We start from the raw sequence: 21,288 nt of genomic DNA, 5'->3' as shown, positions 1-21,288 counted from the left end.
CTTGGAGGAACCTGTCTTATTTAAACCTCAGACATTTCGTTTGGTTTGCTCTTTGTTGTTGAAGAGTGCGGCGTCACCATCCCTAGATCAAAAGAGCTCTCTGGGGCCTTCAGAAAGAAGGTTATAGATACCTATGAGTCTGGGAAGGGATTTAAAAAGATCTCCAAACAATTTGAAATCAATCATTCGACTGTCCGGAAGATCATCTACAAGTGGAGAATATTCCAAACAACTGCCAACTTGTTCAGGCCAGGCCGCCCCAGCAAGTTCAGCCCGAGAGCAGACTGCAAGATGCTGAAAGAAGTCTCCAAGAACCCCAGAATGTCATCATGGGACCTACAGGTAGCTCTTGCCACTGTTGATGTCAAAGTGCACGAGTCTACCATTAGAAAGAGGCTGCACAAATTTGATCTACATGGGAGGTGTGCCAGGAGGAAACCTTTGCTGTCCAGAAAGAACATCAGGGCAAGACTAAAGTTTGCCAATGAACACCGTGGCAAAGAACAGCACTTCTGGAACAATGTGCTCTGGACAGATGAGTCAAAGGTAGAGCTTTTTGGCCACAGTACCAGAAGACATGTTTGGCAAAAACCAAAGACAGCATTTGACCACAAGAACCTGATACCAACTTTAAAGCATGGTGGTGGAAATATTATGGTTTGGGGCAGCTTTGCTGCATCAGGGCCTGGGCAGCTCACCATCATAGAATCCACTATGAATTCTTCATTGTACCAGAGGGTGCTTGAGGATAATGTGAGGCCATCTGTCGGAAAGTTGAAGCTCAACCGAAGGTGGACCTTGCAACATGACAATGACCCTAAACATACCAGTAAATCCACCAAGGAATGGCTCAAAAGAAAGAAATGGAGGGTTCTGGAATGGCCAAGTCAAAGCCCGGATCTAAATTCCATCGAGATGTTGTGGGGGGATTTGAAACGAGCTGTGCATGCAAGAAACCCCTCAAACATCGCACAGCTGAAATAATTCTGCATGGAGGTGTGGGCAAAAATTTGTCCCAGTCGATGTCAGAGACTGGTAGACAGTTATAAGAAACGCCGACTTGAGGTTGTTTCTGCCAAAGGGGCAATACCACCTATTAGAGCCAAGGGTGTGCTTACTTTTTCCACATGCGAAATTTGCATTTATGTTTATTTAAATTATACAATGGACTACAAAATGTAAATGTTTCATGATATTTGTTATGTTATATCACCTTTATCTCTCAATATTGTTGAAATGAAGATCAAATAGCTGGATGTTGAAATATGTTGAAAAAGTCAAATATTACATGGGGTGTACTTACTTTTTCATGTGACTGTATATAACACAACACAACACAACACACACTTCTCCTTTTAGCAATACATGCAAAAGTCTAGTACAATTTATCTTGTGGCCCCGGAACCAAACAAGCAATGTATTTATAACAGCCCTCACAGCTCCCATCCCAACCCCGTCACACACTCCCATGACATGATTAAAAGAAAATATCATTTGAAAATTTTATTTCGGACTCACTCTGTGCATTCACAAGCTCCAGATATGATGTTACTATCACAGTTAAGAAGCATCCAAACCAGATACGTTGTCTCCCCTCAGTTAAGTCTAGCTGATACATCCTGCTGCCACGTGAGTAACATCTGGCACAAGATTTGTGTATTTTCACATCGCAAAGATTTCCTTTGTCGAAGAGTTGGTAGCTGTTCTTATGTTGGTAATGATGCTCCAAGCTTGCCATTATCACAGGAGGAACTCTCACAAGATTCAACGTCAATTCACGGTTAGTGATCCGTCAGAGGTTTGGGTATAACGAGCCATCTACGATCCTTCGGGCCTTGCACCAGCCCACATCGTCAGGATTTTGCAGTATGGAAAGCAGCAATATATGTTCTTTGAGCGAACTGAGAAAGTACTCCAACTCTTTCGTTGTGCAGAGCCCCACATCCCTTTTTCTTTGGTACTTTCATATACGGCTTTCATATACTTTCATAAGTATATACGGCTTCTTTTAGCAGCTTTGTGAGACATTTTAGGTAACAATCTTTATTTTGCACACACAACTCGGAAATATGCCATAACATATTTCGTATCAGGAAATATGCCATAACAACATTGATGCTAAGGGGTTATGTGCATGCACGCTGAGCATTCTGGGGTGGATTACGTCATTTCTAAAGTCCCGTATATCTAACTCCCAGGTAGGAGTAGACATTGTTCCTGGGTAGGTAGTATAGAGTGTTGAGTCATCTGCATAAATGCTTAATTGAGAAAGAATACAATCAGGCAGATAAATTTATATATAACAAGAACAATATTGGACCCAACACAGACCCCTGAGGAACAGCAGCATTCGTATTATGGATAGGGGACAACTGTCCCTTGTGTACCAAGGAGATTTGACGATTTGCAAATAGGTCAGAGATTGTATCGAGCAATTTTCCAGAGATTCCATATGATTTTAGCTTATGGATGAGGCCCTTGTGCCACACTTTGTCAAAAGCCTTCGAGATATCAAGAGCAACAACCCTGGCTTCTCCATGATGATCCAAAGCCCGATTCTCATGTTCAGTGATTCGGGATAGAACATCACCAGTTGACCTCGAACATCGAAAGCCATACTGAACAGTGACCATCAGTTAGGAGGTTGTGGGTTTCCAGATGAGTCAGTCAATACTGATGTCAATCTTCGTTTTCCTGCCCCTGGCATTCTCAAACCAAATCCTCAAACCTTTTGTAATGAGTGCGGGATTATGCTGCGAAATGTAATAAGAGGTCCATTCTTCTTGGTGGTTCCTCGGCACCAGGTTACAGTGCTTGTGCTATTTTAGAATGTGGTTGCTGTCTGGGCAGCAGCTTTAACAAACTGAGCAGGTGGTTCATATGTTACATGTGAAAGGCCTTATTCGAACACGAAGGGCAACCTACACACACTTTATGTATGGGCTTGGCATAGGATTGGACACTCTCGGGTAGTAAGAGACCACTCCTGATCTGTAACCACCGATAGTTTTTGGATTATCATCCGCTATAAGCAGCACAAAGCAGGAAAAAACAATATAATTGGTAATTATTCGTGTTATTAGCACTTTTTAATTGTTAATGGTAATATTGCAATTGCTTCTGAAATGGCAACTCTTAAATGTTCACCTTCCATCCACAGATTGAAAGAGCCCAAGTTCTCGACTCTGGTCGGTACACATGCGAGGCGAGCAATGTTGCTGGCAAGACCGGAAAAAATTACAACGTAATTGTCTGGGGTGAGGCAGAGCCCAGATGTTCTTAAACAGTTGTGGTTGAAACACTTTAATGAGCATGGCCACATGCGTGTACACACACTATAATTCACAATACTCCCAAGAAAGATAAAAAAATATTGTATTTCAGTATGATGTCACAGTGGCTTGGGAATGCGTCGAGGCACAACTCCTCCGTGGATGTCCTATAGCTTCACGCTGTTGCAACCAAAGCGTTCAGAATCATTGGAATCTCCCATGATGAACCTAACTCCGAGGGCCTTTCACTCACTCACCGCAGGCAGGTTGGTGGTCTTTCTTTCTTCCACCGACTCCTCTCCGGCCTTGCTCCCCCAGCTCTCTCTGGGCTCTGTCCCCCAAATATTCCTACAGGTCGCACAAGATCTGCCAGCAACCCTCTTATGGTTAAACTGTCAAAATCAAGACTCTCTGCTCACCTTCACTCTTTCATTCCTCTTTTCCCCCACCTATGGAACAAACTCCCACAATCTCTTCAATCCCATTCCTCCCTCCAGGTCTTTAAAACAGCTGTTCACCACCATCTCTTGTCTTCCCCCATCCAAAACCTTGATCTTTTCTACCCCCGTTAATTCACCCCAGATCCACTTTTTTGAAATTCCGACTTCTTTCCTGGATGTCCTAGCGGTGTCCATGTGTTTTATACCTCTCCCACATCCCCCCCCCTTCCCGTGCCTCCTCCCCCCAAGCCCTCTCCCTCCCACAGATCTCCCGATGTCCCTGCTCTGAAATGTTGTACTTGTGTGCTTCCCCTCTCTCCCCATCTTGTCTCCCGCTCCCTTTATCATATGTTTTGTGTGTCAGTTTGTCTTTTTGTGATTAATGCTAGCTCTTACACGAGCCTCGATCTTGTACACAAAAAAAATTAAAAAAAATCTTCTCCATGGCCCATCGTGTGTATCGGGTTGACGTATGACGTACGTGTGACAGTCAGGCAGGTAGGTTTTGTGGCCAAGCTGACATTTCGTAACTATCCTACTTTTTTGAGAACTCTCCCATGATTACCTCATTCCTTGTGACGTTTCAGTCCATCCTTGTTTGTTTATAGATGCCTTCTATAGTGTATATGCAACTGTGATAAAAGTAGTGGAACTTTCTCAAATATTTCCTTCGGTGGATCCTGCTTTGACATCCATGTAGTAGCAAAGAGAGCATACTTGCCTCGTATACCAAACGTTTTCTCATCACTTTCATGTTGCTAGCCATGAATAATGCCTTATACGAGTATATAGGAAGCCTGCATGATTTATTTGTCAATGCCCGAGTCCACGATTTCTGTTGATGGAATCACAGATCCAGAAGTATGGAAATTTGTTTCCCAACTGGAGGTCAAGTCATTCACAGGTATAAGCAATTGGTCCTCTTCCGTTGCTTCCCTTAAGGTTACTGTAAGCTTTGTTTTGGTGTTCCTAACTTGGAGGCCAATGTCTCCATTAACTAACTGGTTACCTTTGTGTGGACATCTCTGTACCAGGCCTGGTTGTGTAATTTTCGAACAGCTTCCTGTCATTTTTATACTTTAGACATTCCCACTCATTATATCTTATCAATTTGCGCATCCTCGTGTTCTATCACAAGGTAAGCATACAGATCGAAAAGTGCTGGTGTCATGCAGTATCCTTCTCTCAGGCCATTGTTGACATGATCACCACCTGGGAAGGTTCCATTCATGTGGATTTTAGCCTCCATATTTTGGTAAAAGAATCACATGATCTTGATTGTTTGATCAGCTAAACCTAGTTTCGCCATAGCAAGTTGTTGGTTGCGTAGCAACTTAACACATGCAGATCCTCCTTTTCTTGAGCGTAACCACTGATCAGTCTTGAGCACCAATCCTTCCATTGTGACTATTCCTTCCTTCTATATCACTGTGCCTCGGCCAGTGGGTACTATGACAGTTCCCACTCTTCTCTGTCTGACTGTCTCTGCTGTTCTGGCTCAGGTGTTGGCTAACTACCTAACAGCATTACATTCTCTCCAACTTGGTAAATCACATTTCCAAATCACGTTGCTTCCTGCTGAGCTGCCACAGTCACTGGGTATCTCTGCAATCCTCTTCTGTTCAGCGGTCTTCAGCTTAACTCACTTCAGTGCCCTGATGGTCGGTCTCAGCAAGGATGATCAACAGAAATGATATATTAACGACCTTCCATTCCATGAACCCATAAACCAGCCAGGAAATCCTCGTTTTATTTTGGCTGCAAGTTGCAGTCAGCAAGCTCTCTGGAGGCCAGCATGCAAAGGGATGAGCCAAGTGATGCGATTATACAGGATGGCCCGAAAGTCGCGTTATCCCTCCACAGTAAGGCATTCATTCTTCAACTTAAAATCATTTGTTCATTCACAAATGATGGATGCCAGGATTTCACCTGAAGATCTTTTTTCATGTGAGTTTTTCATAGTGGTTTGCCAAGTTCACTGGCTGTCTTTCTCGGTGACCGGTCAACTGATGCCAACACAGCAGTGCGTGTTTTTGTTTTTTGTTACCGGTCTTCCACTGCTTTTATTGTCCTTCAAATTTCCTTTTTCAAAATCCCATTTTCCCCACTTTAACAACATCTGCTTCATGATCGTGAATGATTTCCAAGACATTAAGCGAAAGCTGTCCTCACTTGAGCAATTATTTGGCCTATTTGTACCCTTTCATGCACCCAAACACAAGCAACCATCCACTCTTCAACACTGTAACCATTTGTGTCCACCATGGCGTCTAACTCCCTCCTGACTCCCACGTCATTGAGTCAGTATTGCCGCATACCATGGTGTGTGAGGGCAGAGTGGAAGGGAGGGATGGAGGTGCGAGAAATGTAGCAGGGATAAAGGGACTTTCAGGCCATCCTGTACAACGACCTGTGTTTAGACCCATTCTGGTCCTTCCTTGAAATGTCAGAGGCCTGTTAGCCGGTCAGTACAAAGTCTTCTCTATTTCTCTCATCACCATTGTGAGGAAGGATTGGAGTTGTGACCGGGCATACACATAAGTATACATACATACATACATACATACATACATACATACATATATACATACAGTACATACATACAGTACATACATACAGTACATACATACATACAGTACATACATACAGTACATGCATACTGCACATACATACATATTGTACATACATACGGTACATACATACACATACATACATACATATATACACATACATATGGTACATACATACAGTACATACGTGCATACATACACACACCCATACATACACATACATACATACATACATACATACATACATACATACATACATACAGTACGTACATACACACAGAGGTGTGGAATTTTATAGAAATCAAAGAAAAGGCTTCACAAACACACACACACACACACACACACACACACACACACACACACACACACACACACACACACACACACACACACACTCTTATTTATCAGGAAGATCTGTTTATTAATTTAAAAAGTAATCCAACAACATTATCTTTTCAGTACCTCCAAGGATGATCCTTGACTCTGGACAAGGGAGTCGAGTGACTGTGGTGGAGGGCAATGTAATAAGACTCATGTGTGAATCCACAGGCGTCCCTCCACCGTCCCTCACATGGATGAAGTCAGGTGGGTTTAACGTGAACAATGTGCGGAGTTCCAAGCTGCACTTCAGAAAATGCAGGAACGTCATGGAAAATTGTGCACAAGAGAAAAAATATATTTAGAACTTAACATATTGCCATTATCTCACAAATATCGAATAGGTACCTCAGGAACGTACTTCTCCTTCCTTTCTGTTACATTGTGGATGGTGATTTAGCATTGTGTGTAATAAAATGGTGTCCACATATTTGACCCACATGATATTACGAAATCATTCTTGGTTTTTGTGTAAACAGATTTGACTCATTGCTCCTTCCACTATTATCCCAAACCTTCACATGACAATCATTTGCAATAGTCATACATTTAAAGGGTGAATTTTCAACAAAATTATACTTTTAATTACCGGTATGTGGATTTATTATATTTGTGGATTTGTTTTTAAAAATAACTTTATGTTTGTAAAGTAAGCTTCCAAATGTTGCTGATGGGATGATGCAGTTTCAGGTTGTTTTATCCAGGTGAAGTGATTCTCTTATTGCCATTAATTTTATGTGGCGAGTTAAATTGTCACCATGCCAATTAGCCTGGTGTTGATACATCTCACACCAGCCACGGCACATCAGCAAAGGACCTCTGTGACTCGTGGGACTGACTCGATTTGTGAACTTACTGACCTAGATTTATCTCAATGGCAAATCCTCCCTTCTGGACTTGGTAATGACTTCCCCGCAAATGTCTCCTGTTCTTCCTTTGCTCCAATTGGTTCATCTGATCATGTGCTTGTGAGAATCAACATCTCTCTGGCTATTCTCAGAGAGCTGCCTCAACGCCAGCGAGTCTGGCAGTTCACTCAGGCAGATTGGAAGGGACTGCAAGCAGCCTTCTCAATTTAGGACTGGTCTCCTATATCTACCATCCTGGATATCAACTCAGCCTGGGAATTCTTCCATAGTACCTTGCTTTCTCTGATGCAAAGATCCATCCCATCTCGTCTTCAATTATCGTAACCTTCTTCCCAGACATGGTCCAATGAATCGCGGGGTGAAAGACGGCAGTTGCTCTGAAACAACTTGCCTTCTCTTCCTGGAAAGCAAACCCAACCAAAGGCAATCTCATATCATTCCAGAAAACCTACACCAATTCTGTGTCCACTCAGGAGATCAGCCAGAAAACAACATCTGTCCAACCTCAAGGTTGAACTTTCAAACTTGTCTCCTCCTTTAATACATGGTGGTGCCTTGTTTAGTCTGTCTCTGGAGTATGCTCCCCTTCCATCCCTTCAATCTCTTCAAATGGCACCACAGCTGACTCAGCTCATGAGAAGGCCAAATGCCTCAATTCTATGTTTGCTTCCAAGCATTGTGTACCCAAATCTTCGCTTGCTGTACCCACCCTACCCAGTCACACCAAACTGTTCCGGGACTCTGTCTTTTGCACCTAAGATGGAGAAATAAGGCAATATTTACCTTTTACCCGGTTCACTCTTTTTTTTTTTTTCGTTTACCCGGTGTGTTCCCAGGTTTAGAATAGGTACACCATATCCCTGCATGTCGTAAGGGGCGACTAAAAGGGTTGGTGTCAGAAAGGGCATCCGGCCATAAAACATTGCCTCAAGAAGGAAACCATGACAATTACAATTACACATGGGCAGGGTACAGCCCGAAGCACCCCATGGGGGTCCTCACCCCCTCTCGTCAAAACTCAAGGTGGGGAACCCAATCGAAGCAAGGGTGGAAATCACTCCATTTATGACAACGAAATGTCTGATGACCCATGTGGAGATCGGTTTCTGAGGTTTGGGACATGGAATGTAGGGACAATGACAGGGAGATCAGGAGAAGTGGTGGAAGTATTGGTCAGAAGAAGAGTGGACATACAGTATGTTGTGTGCAGGAGACGAGATGGAAGGGAAGTGGCATGAGAATGGTGAAGGGTAGGCAGGGACAGAAATACAAGTTTGTGTGGCAAGGGTGCCCGGAGGGCGTGAATGGTGTTGGTGTCTAGTTTTCTGAGGGGTTTGTAGACAGTGTGGTGAATGTGACTAGAGAGTGAAAGGTTGATGATGGTGAAAATGATGATTGGAAAGCTCGTGGTGAACGTCATCTCAGGATATGCTCCGTGGGTCGATCGGAGCGATGAAGAGAAGGACAGGTTCTGGTGTGCCATAGAGAAGCTGATGGAAAACGTGAAAGATGAGGAAGTTGTTGTGGTAGGTGGAGACCTAAATGGACATGTAGGAAGGAGTATAGATGGTTTTGAGGGAGTTCGTGGGGGTTATGGATATGGTGTGAGGAATGGAGAAAGTGAAAGGATTTTGGAATTTGCTGATGGAGCTGATTTGTTGATTTGTAATACTCAGTTCCAGAAAGCGGATAATAAGCTTGTCACATACACGACAGGTGGGTCGAGGACAATCGTTGACTACTGATGGTGCGTAGGCGAGATAGCGGGCACCTCCGGGACACAAAGGTGATCCTGAGTGAGGAGGCTGTTTCACAGCACCACTTGGTTGTCTGCGACATAAGGGTGAAAGATGTGAGGAGAGCTCGGCGGGTGAAGTACCAACCGAGAATGAAGGTGTGGAGGTTGAAAGAGGTTCCAGTGAGGGAGGCATTAAAAGTGAGGCTGAGTATGGTCGAGGATGATGTGGTTGAGCTTGAAAGTGGTTGGATGACAATGAAAGATAGTCTGTTGTGAGCCGTTCGTGAGGTATGTGGATGGACTAAAGGACCACCGAGGCACACGGAAACATGGTGGTGGGATGATGAAGTTGGAAAGAGGATTGACGAGAAGAGGAAGAAGTTCAAGGAGTGGCAGAAGGGAAGGGTATGGGCGCAGAAACAGCAGAGCATGAAAGTTATAAGCCAGCCAAGAAGGCTGCAAAGAAAGAGGTAGCAAAGGTGCAGGAGGCATGTAGGAAAATGTTCGGAGAACGCTTGGATTTGGAAGAGGGTCAGAGAGCGTTATTCAGGATTGCAAAGCAGATAGCAAAAGAGAGGTGCGATGTGATGGGGGTGAGTTGCTTGAAGGATGAAGTGGGACAAATCGTTGTGGACCCTGATGGAATTAAAAGAAGATGGAAGAGATATATGGAAATGCTGTTGAATGCAGAGAATGAATGGGCCAGCAACATCGAGAGTAACCCAGTTTTAGGACCGGCAGAGAAGATAACTGAGAAGGAAGTTGAGGAAGCGATAAAAGCAATGAAGAGTAGAAAAGTGGGAGGGCCGACGGGATTTGTGGGAGATATGTTGAAGGCAGCAGGAAGTTGGGGTGTGAAGTGAATGACAGAGATCTGTAATCTGGTGGTGAAAGAATGCCGCATTCCAGGGGATTTGGAACTGCGTACCCTTGTCCCTCCATACAAGGGGAAAGGTGCCCCTCTGGACTGTGGCTCATATGGAACGACAAAGTTATTAGAGCATGGAATGAGGGTATTGGAAAGGGTGTTGGAGAGGAGGATAAGGAAGAAAGTGAAGATTGACGAAATACAGTTTGGATTTATGCCAGGAAGAGGAACGACAGACGCGCTTTTTATTGTAAGGCAGTTGCAGGAGAAGTACATGGAGAAGATGAAGAAGTTGTTTCTTGGGTTTGTTGATCTGGAGAAAGCATTCGATAGGGTTCCACGTGAAGTTGTGACATGGGCATTGAGGAAGTTAGGAGTGGAGGAATGGTTGATCAGAGTAGTGATGGCAATGTACGAGAGAGCGCGCACAGCTGTAAGGACGAAGGACGGGAACAGTGGTGAGTTTGAGGTGAAGGTGGGAGTGCATCAGGGGTCGGTACTAGCTCCACTACTATTTGTAGCTGGCTCGGTACTAAGTCCACGATGGAGGTCCTGGCTCGGAACGTAAAGGAGGGTTTACCGTGGGAGTTGTTGTATGCAGATGATCTGGTGTTGATTGTGGAAAGTATGGATGGACTGAAGGAGAAGATGAACAAGTGGAAGGAATGTGTGTTGCAAAAGGTCTGAAGGTGAGTATCGGAAAGACGAAGGTGATGGCAAGTGGTAAAGCATGTGGTGAGGTGGAAAGAACTGGGAACTGGCCGTATGCTGTGTGCAGGAAGGGTGGCGGAGTGAACTCCATTCAATGTACAATGTGCACAGAGTGGGTTCATCAAAAATGTAGTGGTCTGAGAGTGTCATTAACCAGTGTGGCAGCTACATTCAAGTGTAAGGTGTGCACAGAGGGAGCTGCAGATGGAGGAAATGTTGAGTTGGTTCTTGGAGATGGCGTGAAGCTGGAAGGTGTGAAAACATTTTGCTACCTAGGAGACATGCTGAATGGAGAAGGTGGATCAGACTCGGCAACGGTTGCTCAAGTGAGATGTGCATGGAAGAAGTTTCGGGAACTGAGTGGCGTGCTGACGAGGAGGGGAGTGTCGTTGAAGCTGAAGGGAAAGGTGTATGCTGCATGTGTGAGAAGTGTGATGATTTATGGGAGCGAGACATGGGTAATGAACGTAGAGCAGCAACGATGGCTGGAAAGGGTGGAAATGCGAATGGTTCGGTGGATGTGTGTTGTATCATTGAGAGAGAGGAAGATAAATGATGAATTGCGAAAGATGATGGGAATAGAACCTGTGATGGATGCTGTGAAGAGAAATAGATTGAGATGGTTTGGTCATGTGTTGAGGAAGGATGAAAGTGACTGGTTGAGAAGAATTATGGAAATGAATGTAGAAGGCAGTGGAGGATGGGGAAGACAAGCAACCATTGGTTTCTGCAACCGTTGGTCCGAGAAAGACTTGGCTAAAGGTGGTGGAAAAAGAAATGCGGGCAAGGGGGTTAACAAGGGGAGATGTAGTAAATAGGGCAAAATGGAGAAGATTGTCATGGGGCCCGCAAGGCTAACCCCTGCTCTAGCAGGGAAAATAGCCTTAAAATGCCTGTTGTTGTTGTTGTCTACCAGGGTACTCCTGATGGCTCCAATGCTCTATGTGGTATTTCATTTGATTAACAGAGCTTATTCGTACAGAAGATGAGGGGAAACTGCGTTCCTTTTTTCCAGGAATCCCTCTTTCCGAAGGCCAAGATGGTCGTATCCGGATCCTTTCGGGAGGACGCATCCTGCATATCACTACAGCGACGGCAACGGACTCTGCAGACTACTCCTGCCATGCCTCAAATACTGCGGGGAATGCCACAAAGCATTATACACTGCACGTGTACAGTAAGCCAATTGAAAGTACAGTGCACATTGTGGAAAAGCAGGATGTGATTCAAACATTATAGAGTCGATTGAACAACACAACCAGGAATCTCCATCATGGCCATGGGATCTCCATGTTGTTCCTGCCATTGTAATTATAGAAACGTATGACGTAGAACAGACAAGGTGAAAATCCTATAATATCCATTGGTTCAATTACGATAGCAATCTTATAAAACTAAAAGCTTTTCCTTTTTGACTAAAGTTGTTGACATAAATTAATATTTGCAAGTGAATACAATTTTGCTTTCTTGTGTAAATCTTGATTGATATTCTCAAATTATTCTTTCGATTTCACGCCATTTTTCCTAGCGAGACCTACGCTAGGTGTGAACAGCATCGGTGGTGTCACGAGCATGACTGTGTCAATCGGAGAGAACATTACACTCAAGTGTCACGCTGAAGGTGTACCGCTTCCCGCTCTGCGTTGGTTCAAAGATGGAAGATTACTTCCACCAGCCAATGCCAGCCGAGTCGGTTTCCTGGCAGATGGTGTAGAGCTTCGGTTGCTGCAGATCATGGAGACCGACGCAGGCCGCTACACCTGTATGGCCATTAACCTAGCAGGCCAGGCTGAGCGAACGTTTGATGTCATCGTGCACAGTATGTGTAACATCAAGTCACTTTGTGAATACTGCTACATGGAAGGGAGGAGGGGATGCATCCAAAGATAGATTGTGTTAAGAATAGTATGGACTGTGTGCTAGAGTAGGTTAGATTTACTCTTGTATTAGATATCTGTTAGAGGTAAGTCGTATGGTAAAACGTGCATTGAGGAGGTGGTGATTGCAAACCTCAGAGGCGAATGCGGAAAGGTTGTGTTGTGTGAAACCTCGTTTACATGTGAGGCTAGCTGGAGGACTTTTGGCACAAATAGACAACATCACGGGCTGTTTTCGCCAAAAGACAACGGGCCATAGCGGAGGAGTAAGCTGTAGGGCCCAGGAGAGGGGTGGAACACTTTTTGCGAGGGGCCCTGAAGATGGAGCCACCCACAAACTCCAGCAACTAATTATGGGACCAGACCAGATGCTGGAAAAGCGGTCGATGTGGAGCATAAATGACGTGCCATGCATGAGCACAGCAGTTGAGCGTTTGATTTTCAAGGAGCTAACAACCCTCTCTTTGTTCTGTCGCTCCCCACAAAAGGCCCATTTTAGAGTCGCATCGACATTGCTCCTCATAGCCATTCCCTTGTGCCCTGGCCTCCTTGTCGCCATTCGTCTGCCCAGGACTACACTTCGTCTTGTGCCATGCCAATGTGCACAACACCAGCCCAAGAATAACCCGTGGCTGCCTAACGTCCTCTCCTGCTCCCTTCGCTGTGTGAATCTAGTATTGTCAGCACCATAGAGGGTTATTTATTACCCTCGCCAAAGGAGAGGGTATCGCATTTGAGTCCGTTTGTCTGTCTGTTTGTCTGTTTGTCTGTTTGTTTGTCACCGGCCTACAGGTCACAATTTTCAACCGATCTTCACGAAACTTCACCAAATGGTAGAGTTGGTCAAAAGCAGGAAGCCTATTGTTTTGGGGTCAATAGGTCAAAAGGTCAACATGGGCCAAAGGTCACCAACTTTGCTAAATTTCTAAAATCCTCAATTTTCATCCGATTGACTTGAAATTTTAAGAGGACTTGCATATCTGGTCACTGAATTCAACCACCAAGTATTTTTGAGGTCAACTTAGGCCAAAAGGTCAACAAAGGCCAAATTTCGAAAATCCTCAATTTTCATCCGATTGACTTGAAATTTGAAGAGGACTTGCATATATGGTCACTGAATTCAACCACCAAGTATTTTTGAGGTCAACATAGGCCAAAAGGTCAACATAGGCCAAATTTCTAAAATCCTCATTTATCATCCAATTGACTTCAAATTTTAAGAGGACTTGCATATCTGGTCACTGAATTCAACCACCAAGTATTTTTGAGGTCAACATAGGCCAAAAGGTCAACGTAGGCCAAATTGCTAAAATCCTCAATTTTCATCCAATTGACTTGAAAATTGAACAGCATTTGCACATTGTCACTAAATATGAAAACGAACTATTTTTGAGGTCAAAAGGTCAAAGGTCAACTCAAGGTCAACCTTCCAAAATCATTTTTCATCTGAAAAATCATCACTTTTCTTCCTATTGACCCGAGCTTTGATCAAGATTGTCAATTTTAATCTTGATGAAATGGACCATTTGCTGTATCAATGCAATTTTTTTTCTTGGGGAGGGGTTGGGGGGCGGATTTTGCAAGTATCGTGCTCCGCATGATGTCTTCCTGTTTGTTTGTTTGTCTGTCTGTTTGTTTGTTTGTCAGCACAGAATAAATATACTTTTCTCTGCAACCGTTGGTCCAATTGACAGGAAATTTCCACCATAAGTGCAAATCCACCTGTATAATTTTTAATGATAATTATGACGTCATTGGGCACGTGTTATTGGCGCCATCTTGGAAAACAGAAAAATTTTGCACCTCTTATATCTCCGAAAGCGCTGCATAGAAAAAATTGAGACATGGCTAATTGTGAAGAACTCTCCATGTGGAATAACATCTGTTAATTATGATGTCATAGGTGCCTCCATTATGACGTCATAATTCGAAAAGTACAAAACTTCATCCGATCAAGATGAAATTTCTTGAGCATCATATCGGGATAAATTGCTGGAGAAAAAAAAATGATGACGTCATCAGTCAGGTGGTTCGGCCGCCATATTTGTTTTAACTCAAAAGCCTTAAAAACCACTGAAAACACATCCTTGTCTGCAATCTGCAATCTCTGATTGCTCTTTCTTGTTTCCTTTGTAAATAAAATCGTGTTTGCTCCCCCCTATCATTTATTTTCTTGTGTCTTTTGACTACCAGGTCTGTTCTGTATTTATTGATCGTCCTGTCCTTCTTTATCCCCCGTATTTATTTTAAGATAAACATGTATTTAACAGCAAAAAAATATATTCCTGCCTTTTGCCTTTGTGCGTGATCATCTGCCAAATTGGCTTTGGAGACCAGCTTGGAAATGTGGTTTTCCCAGGAAAGATCATGGCAGATAGTGAGACCCAAAAGCTTGAGGTCTTGTTGAAATGAAAACTTGTTGAAAAAGACTTGTTGAATGGTTTTGGAAATTATAAATTACGAATTGTTGGATATACTATTTTTACATTTTTTGTAAGAGTATAAAAGGTTTTGTTGCAGCATTTTAATACAACTTCACAAAGGTTCTGCTGCTCAGCTGATGCAACTCTGACCCACAGGTCCACCCAGCATGGAGGCGAATGATGGTGGTACGAGTAACCTGACGGTGAATGTGGGTAGCTCTGTGTTGCTGGAGTGTCAGGTGACTGGAAGTCCACCACCTGTCATTACGTGGTTAAAAGACAACAAGCCTTTGTCCAGTCACGCTGAGGCTCGGAAACTCCTCGGTGCGTAACAGATACCGGTACTTGCGCATTGGCGCAGCTCAAACACGTTGTTACTCCATGGGCCCAAACCAGAAATTGCACTTATTGGTACCATCTGGATGGGCAAATTCTCGTTAGCCTGTCCCCTGCTAAGGGGAGGAGGGGGAGGGGAGGAGGGGAAGGGGGAGCGGTGGGGGGAGGGGGAGGGGGAAGGGGAGGGGGAGGGGGAAAGGGAGGAGGGGGAGGGGGGAAGGGGGGAGGGGAGGGGAGATGGGGAGGGGGGAGGGGGGGAGGGGAGGGGGAGGGGGGAGTCAAGTCGGAAGTCATTGTCGTCAATTGAATTTCGCATTTATTTTTTATTCCCTGTCAAATGGCATTGGTCCCGCATTCCGAACCCGGAAGTCGGAAGTCATTGTCGGCAAATAAATGTTTCACTCTCTGTCACATGCCGTTGGTCCCATGTCAATCGGATGAAGTTGAAAAATTAACCTTACGAAGTTTCTCTGGGACGTACTGATTTCGAATATGAAGTTTAAAAATTAACGTTCCGAAATACGCTGATGACGTCATAATTTTAAAACGCGAAGTTTTTTTAATTTTAAGGTGTGCTGTAGTTGCTCTGAGACGTACTGATTCCGAATATGCCTTTGGTTTTGCCCTGCGATGAGTAGTACTCGAGTTATAAGAGGACAAACAAACAAACAAACAAACATACTTTTCTGCTTTATATATATATAGATATATATGTAGATACATATACATATGCTATTTTGATATGATAATCATTGCAGAGTGGCAGCTTATTGGTAGTTAATCATCTCTTGAATATACGCACCATCTATAATCTATATGGTGAAAGCAAAAAGACACTATCTGTCGATTTTGTTGAATACGTTTCACAAAAAATATTCTGGTCAAGTATAAGTGCCCTCGTGATACTGACCTTGAGTACACCATGTTTGTGGGTTGCAGGAAAGCAAAATTTATGAAAATCGACAATTTTTTACCGAAGTTATAGGATTTTCCCCTTCTCCTAACCAGAAATTGCAGCCAAAATATGGAATTTATAATGCATGGCTTGAATTTCCCCAGATACAGTGCCTTCAGAAAGTATTCACACCCCGTGACTTTTTTCACATTTTGTTGTGTTACAGCCTGAATGAAAAATGGATTAAATTGAGATTTCTTGTCACTGATCTCCACATAATACCCCATAATGTCAAAGTCGAAATTCTATTTTAGAATTTTTTTCCAAGGAATTAAAAACGAATAGCTGAAATGTCTTAGGTTATTACAAATTCTCAGCAATGAAAGTTTTTTTTGGTGACACCAATTTTGAATCTGGCTCTTCATTATGGATGGATCTCAATGAATGAGATGACACAGTTCATGCATGCCCTCTTCCACGGCAGCCTGCCGCTGTCTTCCTCAAAGACGGGAAAGGGTAACAATCTTGAACTGCAATATACAAGTAGTAGGTCATGATGAGATATAGTAAATGCAGCAAGAAAGCATTTGGAAATGCAAAGCTCCTCATTGTCCGTTTTGGAATTCAGACTTCTTCTTCTTCAGTATGCTAAACTTGACGAAAACAGATTTTTTTAAAATACAAAACAATTGACGATTTTAGGCGACCTTCACCTTTTGATCTCAAAAGCAATGTATCAATTATCCTATATGCGAATTCTTAAAATTTCCAGGCCATTTGGATGAAAATTGACATTTCCTTTGACCTTTTGATGAAATTATTCATTTCTCTTCTCCATATTCTCATAATAAAGCTTTCTTGAAAATTTGATGACAAAAGCTCAAGTGGTTGAAAAAAATACGGCCCGGACAAGCAGACAGACAGACAGACAGACAGACACACAGAAGTGATTGCAAAATCCTGTGTTCCGCTGCTCGGGGAATGGGCTACTTATGACTAAATATGATAAAATATATTCCCAATAAAATACTTTCCTGTATATACATAACATCAGATATTAAAGTAATTAATATGGAGAATTGTTTGCAAAATTCATGTATTTATGGCTGCCTTTATCATTTTTAGGGGATGTGGGAAGGAAAAGGATGTGGGAAGGAAAAGGATGTGGGAAGGAAAAGGATGTGGGAAGGAAAAAGCTTCCGGAAGAGTGTCCTTCCCCCTCTCTCCCCATCTTGTCTACCGCTCCCCTTATAATATGTTTTATGTGTCGGTTTGTCTTTCTGTGTGATTAATGTTAGCTCTTTCACGAGCCTCAATCTTGTATACAAAAAAAAAAAAAATTACTTTTTTTAAATCAAACATATGGTCATACTTTTTGATTCCCTGCAAACCAGATAAATCTGGTTGACTGATCCAATATAGCAATTGGGCACCTAAATATTGCTTATATCATTAATGTGAGACCCTGGTTTATGTCTTGAATACGTTCCTGAAAAGTGTGACAAATATCGAAACGATGAAAATCGAAGTAGTTTTTCTAATAATAATTATTAATGGAATAAGTGTGGGATGCGTTCCTATCGTCACAACTTCAGGTATTATATTTTGCTTTTTACCTATGATATTACCTTTTTAATGAATGACGGTTATATTCAAGTACACACACGTATTTAAAAAAACATAACAATTACCAGACATTTCAATAAAAACAAACCTCTTCCGGAAGAGGTCAAAGTTGGTGGTACGTCTTCTTTTCACCCCTACTTTAATGTTGCCGGGTTATTAACTTTGCCTCCAATCAATAAATATGCCAGCGTTTATTAAGAACACATCCACCAGCATCCATTCAACGAATAACATCTAATTTAAATTATATGTTAACACTTTTACAATGCCTCTTAGCCAATTGACAGTCGAGTACATTTCTTTATGTGTGAAGCAAAGTACCTGTATTTCTTTTGTGGATTTTGCGATCCTTTGTGGAACTTTCGCGATGTATTCTGGCATCTTTATCAGTCTTGTAAGTTCTGCAAATTCTCGGGAATAAAAAGTATGGCTTTTAAAACAACATAAGCGTGAATTGAGACACCGAATATTTAGAATTGGTGTTAATAACATGACGGTGTATTTGCGAAACAACGTAAAAGCGGATGACGTAAATGGGGGTATTACTGCATGTTCATAAATACATTCATAAATCCCCCAAATTTGACCAAATCGAACATGCGAATGAGCCTCAATTTGACAGCCAACTCAAAAATGTGCCTGTGGGTGGGAAGATAGTTGCAATAGTGCAAACAACCTATCTTGGATACTTCTGACCTGCTACTGGCTGATATTAGCTTCATAGGAATGTGCCATGAGCACATTGGGTGATATTCGCAAAATACATAAAAACGTCAACATGTTGAGATAGAAAAATGCAAAATAAATAGACTAATCTGATCTCGAGGAAAGGTTATCAAGTAGTTATTTACTGTTATTGATCCAAACAGTTATACTTATTACCCATAAAGTATTGCCCCCTCAGATGGTACCGATATCGGGTGTTTCAAATGGACTTCTGTGCTCTGGGACAACAATGAATTCCCTCAATGGATTAATACAGAAACATCTCACTAGAACGGTACTCAGTAGAGAGAACACCTCCGCCAGGTGAACAGTTTACGTTTTGTATCCCAGAGTAGACCAGAAAATCACAATACAAAATCGCATTTAATCAAAATCATCCGTCCACAACTTTTTGAGGTATCCTGCTTTGTATTGTTTTAGCCCAATCTCCTAATGGTGAACAATCACTTAAAAAGTTATACTAGCCGGATCCGGATCTTCACCAAAATTGAATGAATTCTTCCTTATCACACACACAACCTGTCCACCAAGTTTCGTCCAAATCCGTCCATAACGTTTTGAAATATCCTGCTATTTCAAAATATTCTTTCGGTGTGAGTGTGTGAGTGCAGAAGTCAACATTCCACAATGAGTACGTGTTGTGTGAGTGTGTGAGTACGGAAGTCTCTATTCCACAATGAGTACGTGTTGTGTGAGTCCAGAAGTGTCTATTCCGCAATGAGTGTGTGAGTACAGAAGTGTCTATTCCGCAATGAGTGTGTGAGTACAGAAGTGTCTATTCCGCAATGAGTGTGTGAGTACAGAAGTGTCTATTCCGCAATGAGTGTGTGAGTACAGAAGTGTCTATTCCGCAATGAGTGTGTGAGTACAGAAGTGTCTATTCCGCAATGAGTGTGTGAGTACAGAAGTGTCTATTTCGCAATGAGTGTATGAGTACAGAAGTGTCTATTTCGCAATGAGTGTGTGAGTACAGAAGTGTCTATTCCGCAATGAGTGTGTGAGTACAGAAGTGTCTATTTCGCAATGAGTGTGTGAGTACAGAAGTGTCTATTCCGCAATGAGTGTATGAGTACAGAAGTGTCTATTCCGCAATGAGTGTGTGAGTACAGAAGTGTCTATTCCGCAATGAGTGTGTGAGTCCAGAAGTGCCTATTCCGCAATGAGTACATGTTGTGTGAGTGCAGAAGTGTCTATTCCGCAATGAGTGTGTGAGTACAGAAGTGTCTATTCCGCAATGAGTGTGTGAGTGCAGAAGTGTCTATTCCACAATGAGTACGTGTTGTGTGAGTCCAGAAGTGTTATTCCGCAATGAGTGTGTGAGTACAGAAGTGTCTATTCCACAATGAGTACGTGTTGTGTGACTACAGAAGTGTCTATTCCACAATGAGTACGTGTTGTGTGAGTCCAGAAGTGTCTATTCCGCAATGAGTGTGTGAGTGCAGAAGTGTCTATTCCACAATGAGTGTGTGAGTACAGAAGTGTCTATTCCGCAATGAGTGTGTGAGTACAGAAGTGTCTATTCCGCAATGAGTGTGTGAGTACAGAAGTGTCTATTCCACAATGAGTACGTGTTGTGTGAGTCCAGAAGTGTCTATTCCGCAATGAGTGTGTGAGTACAGAAGTGTCTATTCCACAATGAGTACGTGTTGTGTGACTACAGAAGTGTCTATTCCACAATGAGTACGTGTTGTGTGAGTCCAGAAGTGTCTATTCCGCAATGAGTGTGTGAGTACAGAAGTGTCTATTCCACAATGAGTGTGTGAGTGCAGAAGTCCATGTGCTGTGTTTGACTTACAGGGGGACGCATTCTGCACTTTTGGCACTCGAAGGCTCACGATGCCGGACGGTATACCTGTGTGGCCTCAAACCAAGCTGGCAGCACTGAGAAACATTTCAACCTGGAGGTTTTGAGTAAGATAAACAACAATAATGAAATCACTTGTAATCCTCATTCATGCAATCCATATTCTGTCTCACCATCATATCAAGTGGCATTGGTAGATAAAGTCATCTTCGGGTCATGATGACGCCTGTGCATTTATGGCCATAAGAATATGATCCACACCTGAAGATAATCAGTTTATTTTTCAAACTCGTATACAATGCACCCAATCGCTGATACCTGAGTATGTATAGGTTTGAATGCCCATTATTCCTTCTACCAAAATGGCTTCTCCAGAGACTGGGCATTGGCAAATCTTTGGGTATGTTTGTGGATTCAGAGGGTCATAATTGGAGAGGTGTGTTCATGGCTTTTGAGACACTTGGTGTGATGATTGTGTAAGTTTACTGGCTATAACTATAATAACCTAATTATAACAGTTGATTATAACTTGTGCTTCATTTGGTAGGCAATGAGATCGAGGTTTATCTAATTGTAATATATTTTTCTTCCTCAGTCCCACCAACAATAAGAGATTCTGAACAAGTGATGACCTTTCGGGTACGAGAGGGTGAACGATTTGACATGACCTGTGATGCTCAAGGTTTGTCCTCAAGATGGGTTCGAGCTAATCTCAGTCAGTACTTTTTGTTAAACACAATTGATTTCCTTATTAC

At 42.7% G+C, this 21,288-nt stretch overlaps 1 protein-coding gene across 4 annotated transcripts in view; it reads left to right on the top strand.

The window, feature by feature from the left end:
- The window catches only part of HMCN1 (hemicentin 1), a 451,947-nt gene that overhangs the window by 202,317 nt on the left and 228,342 nt on the right, over nt 1-21,288 (top strand). For all 4 annotated transcript variants that reach the window (XR_013624351.1, XM_078783554.1, XM_078783553.1 and 1 more), the window contains exons 41-47: nt 3,161-3,257; nt 6,742-6,867; nt 11,862-12,023; nt 12,375-12,665; nt 15,303-15,470; nt 20,527-20,640; nt 21,129-21,215. Coding sequence is in view for 3 of the 4 variants with exons in the window: in XM_078783554.1 (XP_078639680.1) it covers nt 3,161-3,257; nt 6,742-6,867; nt 11,862-12,023; nt 12,375-12,665; nt 15,303-15,470; nt 20,527-20,640; nt 21,129-21,215 (1,045 nt within the window). In the remaining variant the exon portion in view is untranslated. The remainder of the gene's footprint in view (nt 1-3,160; nt 3,258-6,741; nt 6,868-11,861; nt 12,024-12,374; nt 12,666-15,302; nt 15,471-20,526; nt 20,641-21,128; nt 21,216-21,288) is intronic.

Source organism: Myxine glutinosa, chromosome 8, assembly GCF_964187855.1.
Source record: "Myxine glutinosa chromosome 8, kmMyxGlut1.1, whole genome shotgun sequence".
Lineage (NCBI taxonomy): Eukaryota > Metazoa > Chordata > Myxini > Myxiniformes > Myxinidae > Myxine > Myxine glutinosa.
The sequence above is the reverse complement of the archived record's forward strand: the minus strand, read 5'-3'. Positions and strand labels throughout refer to the sequence as shown.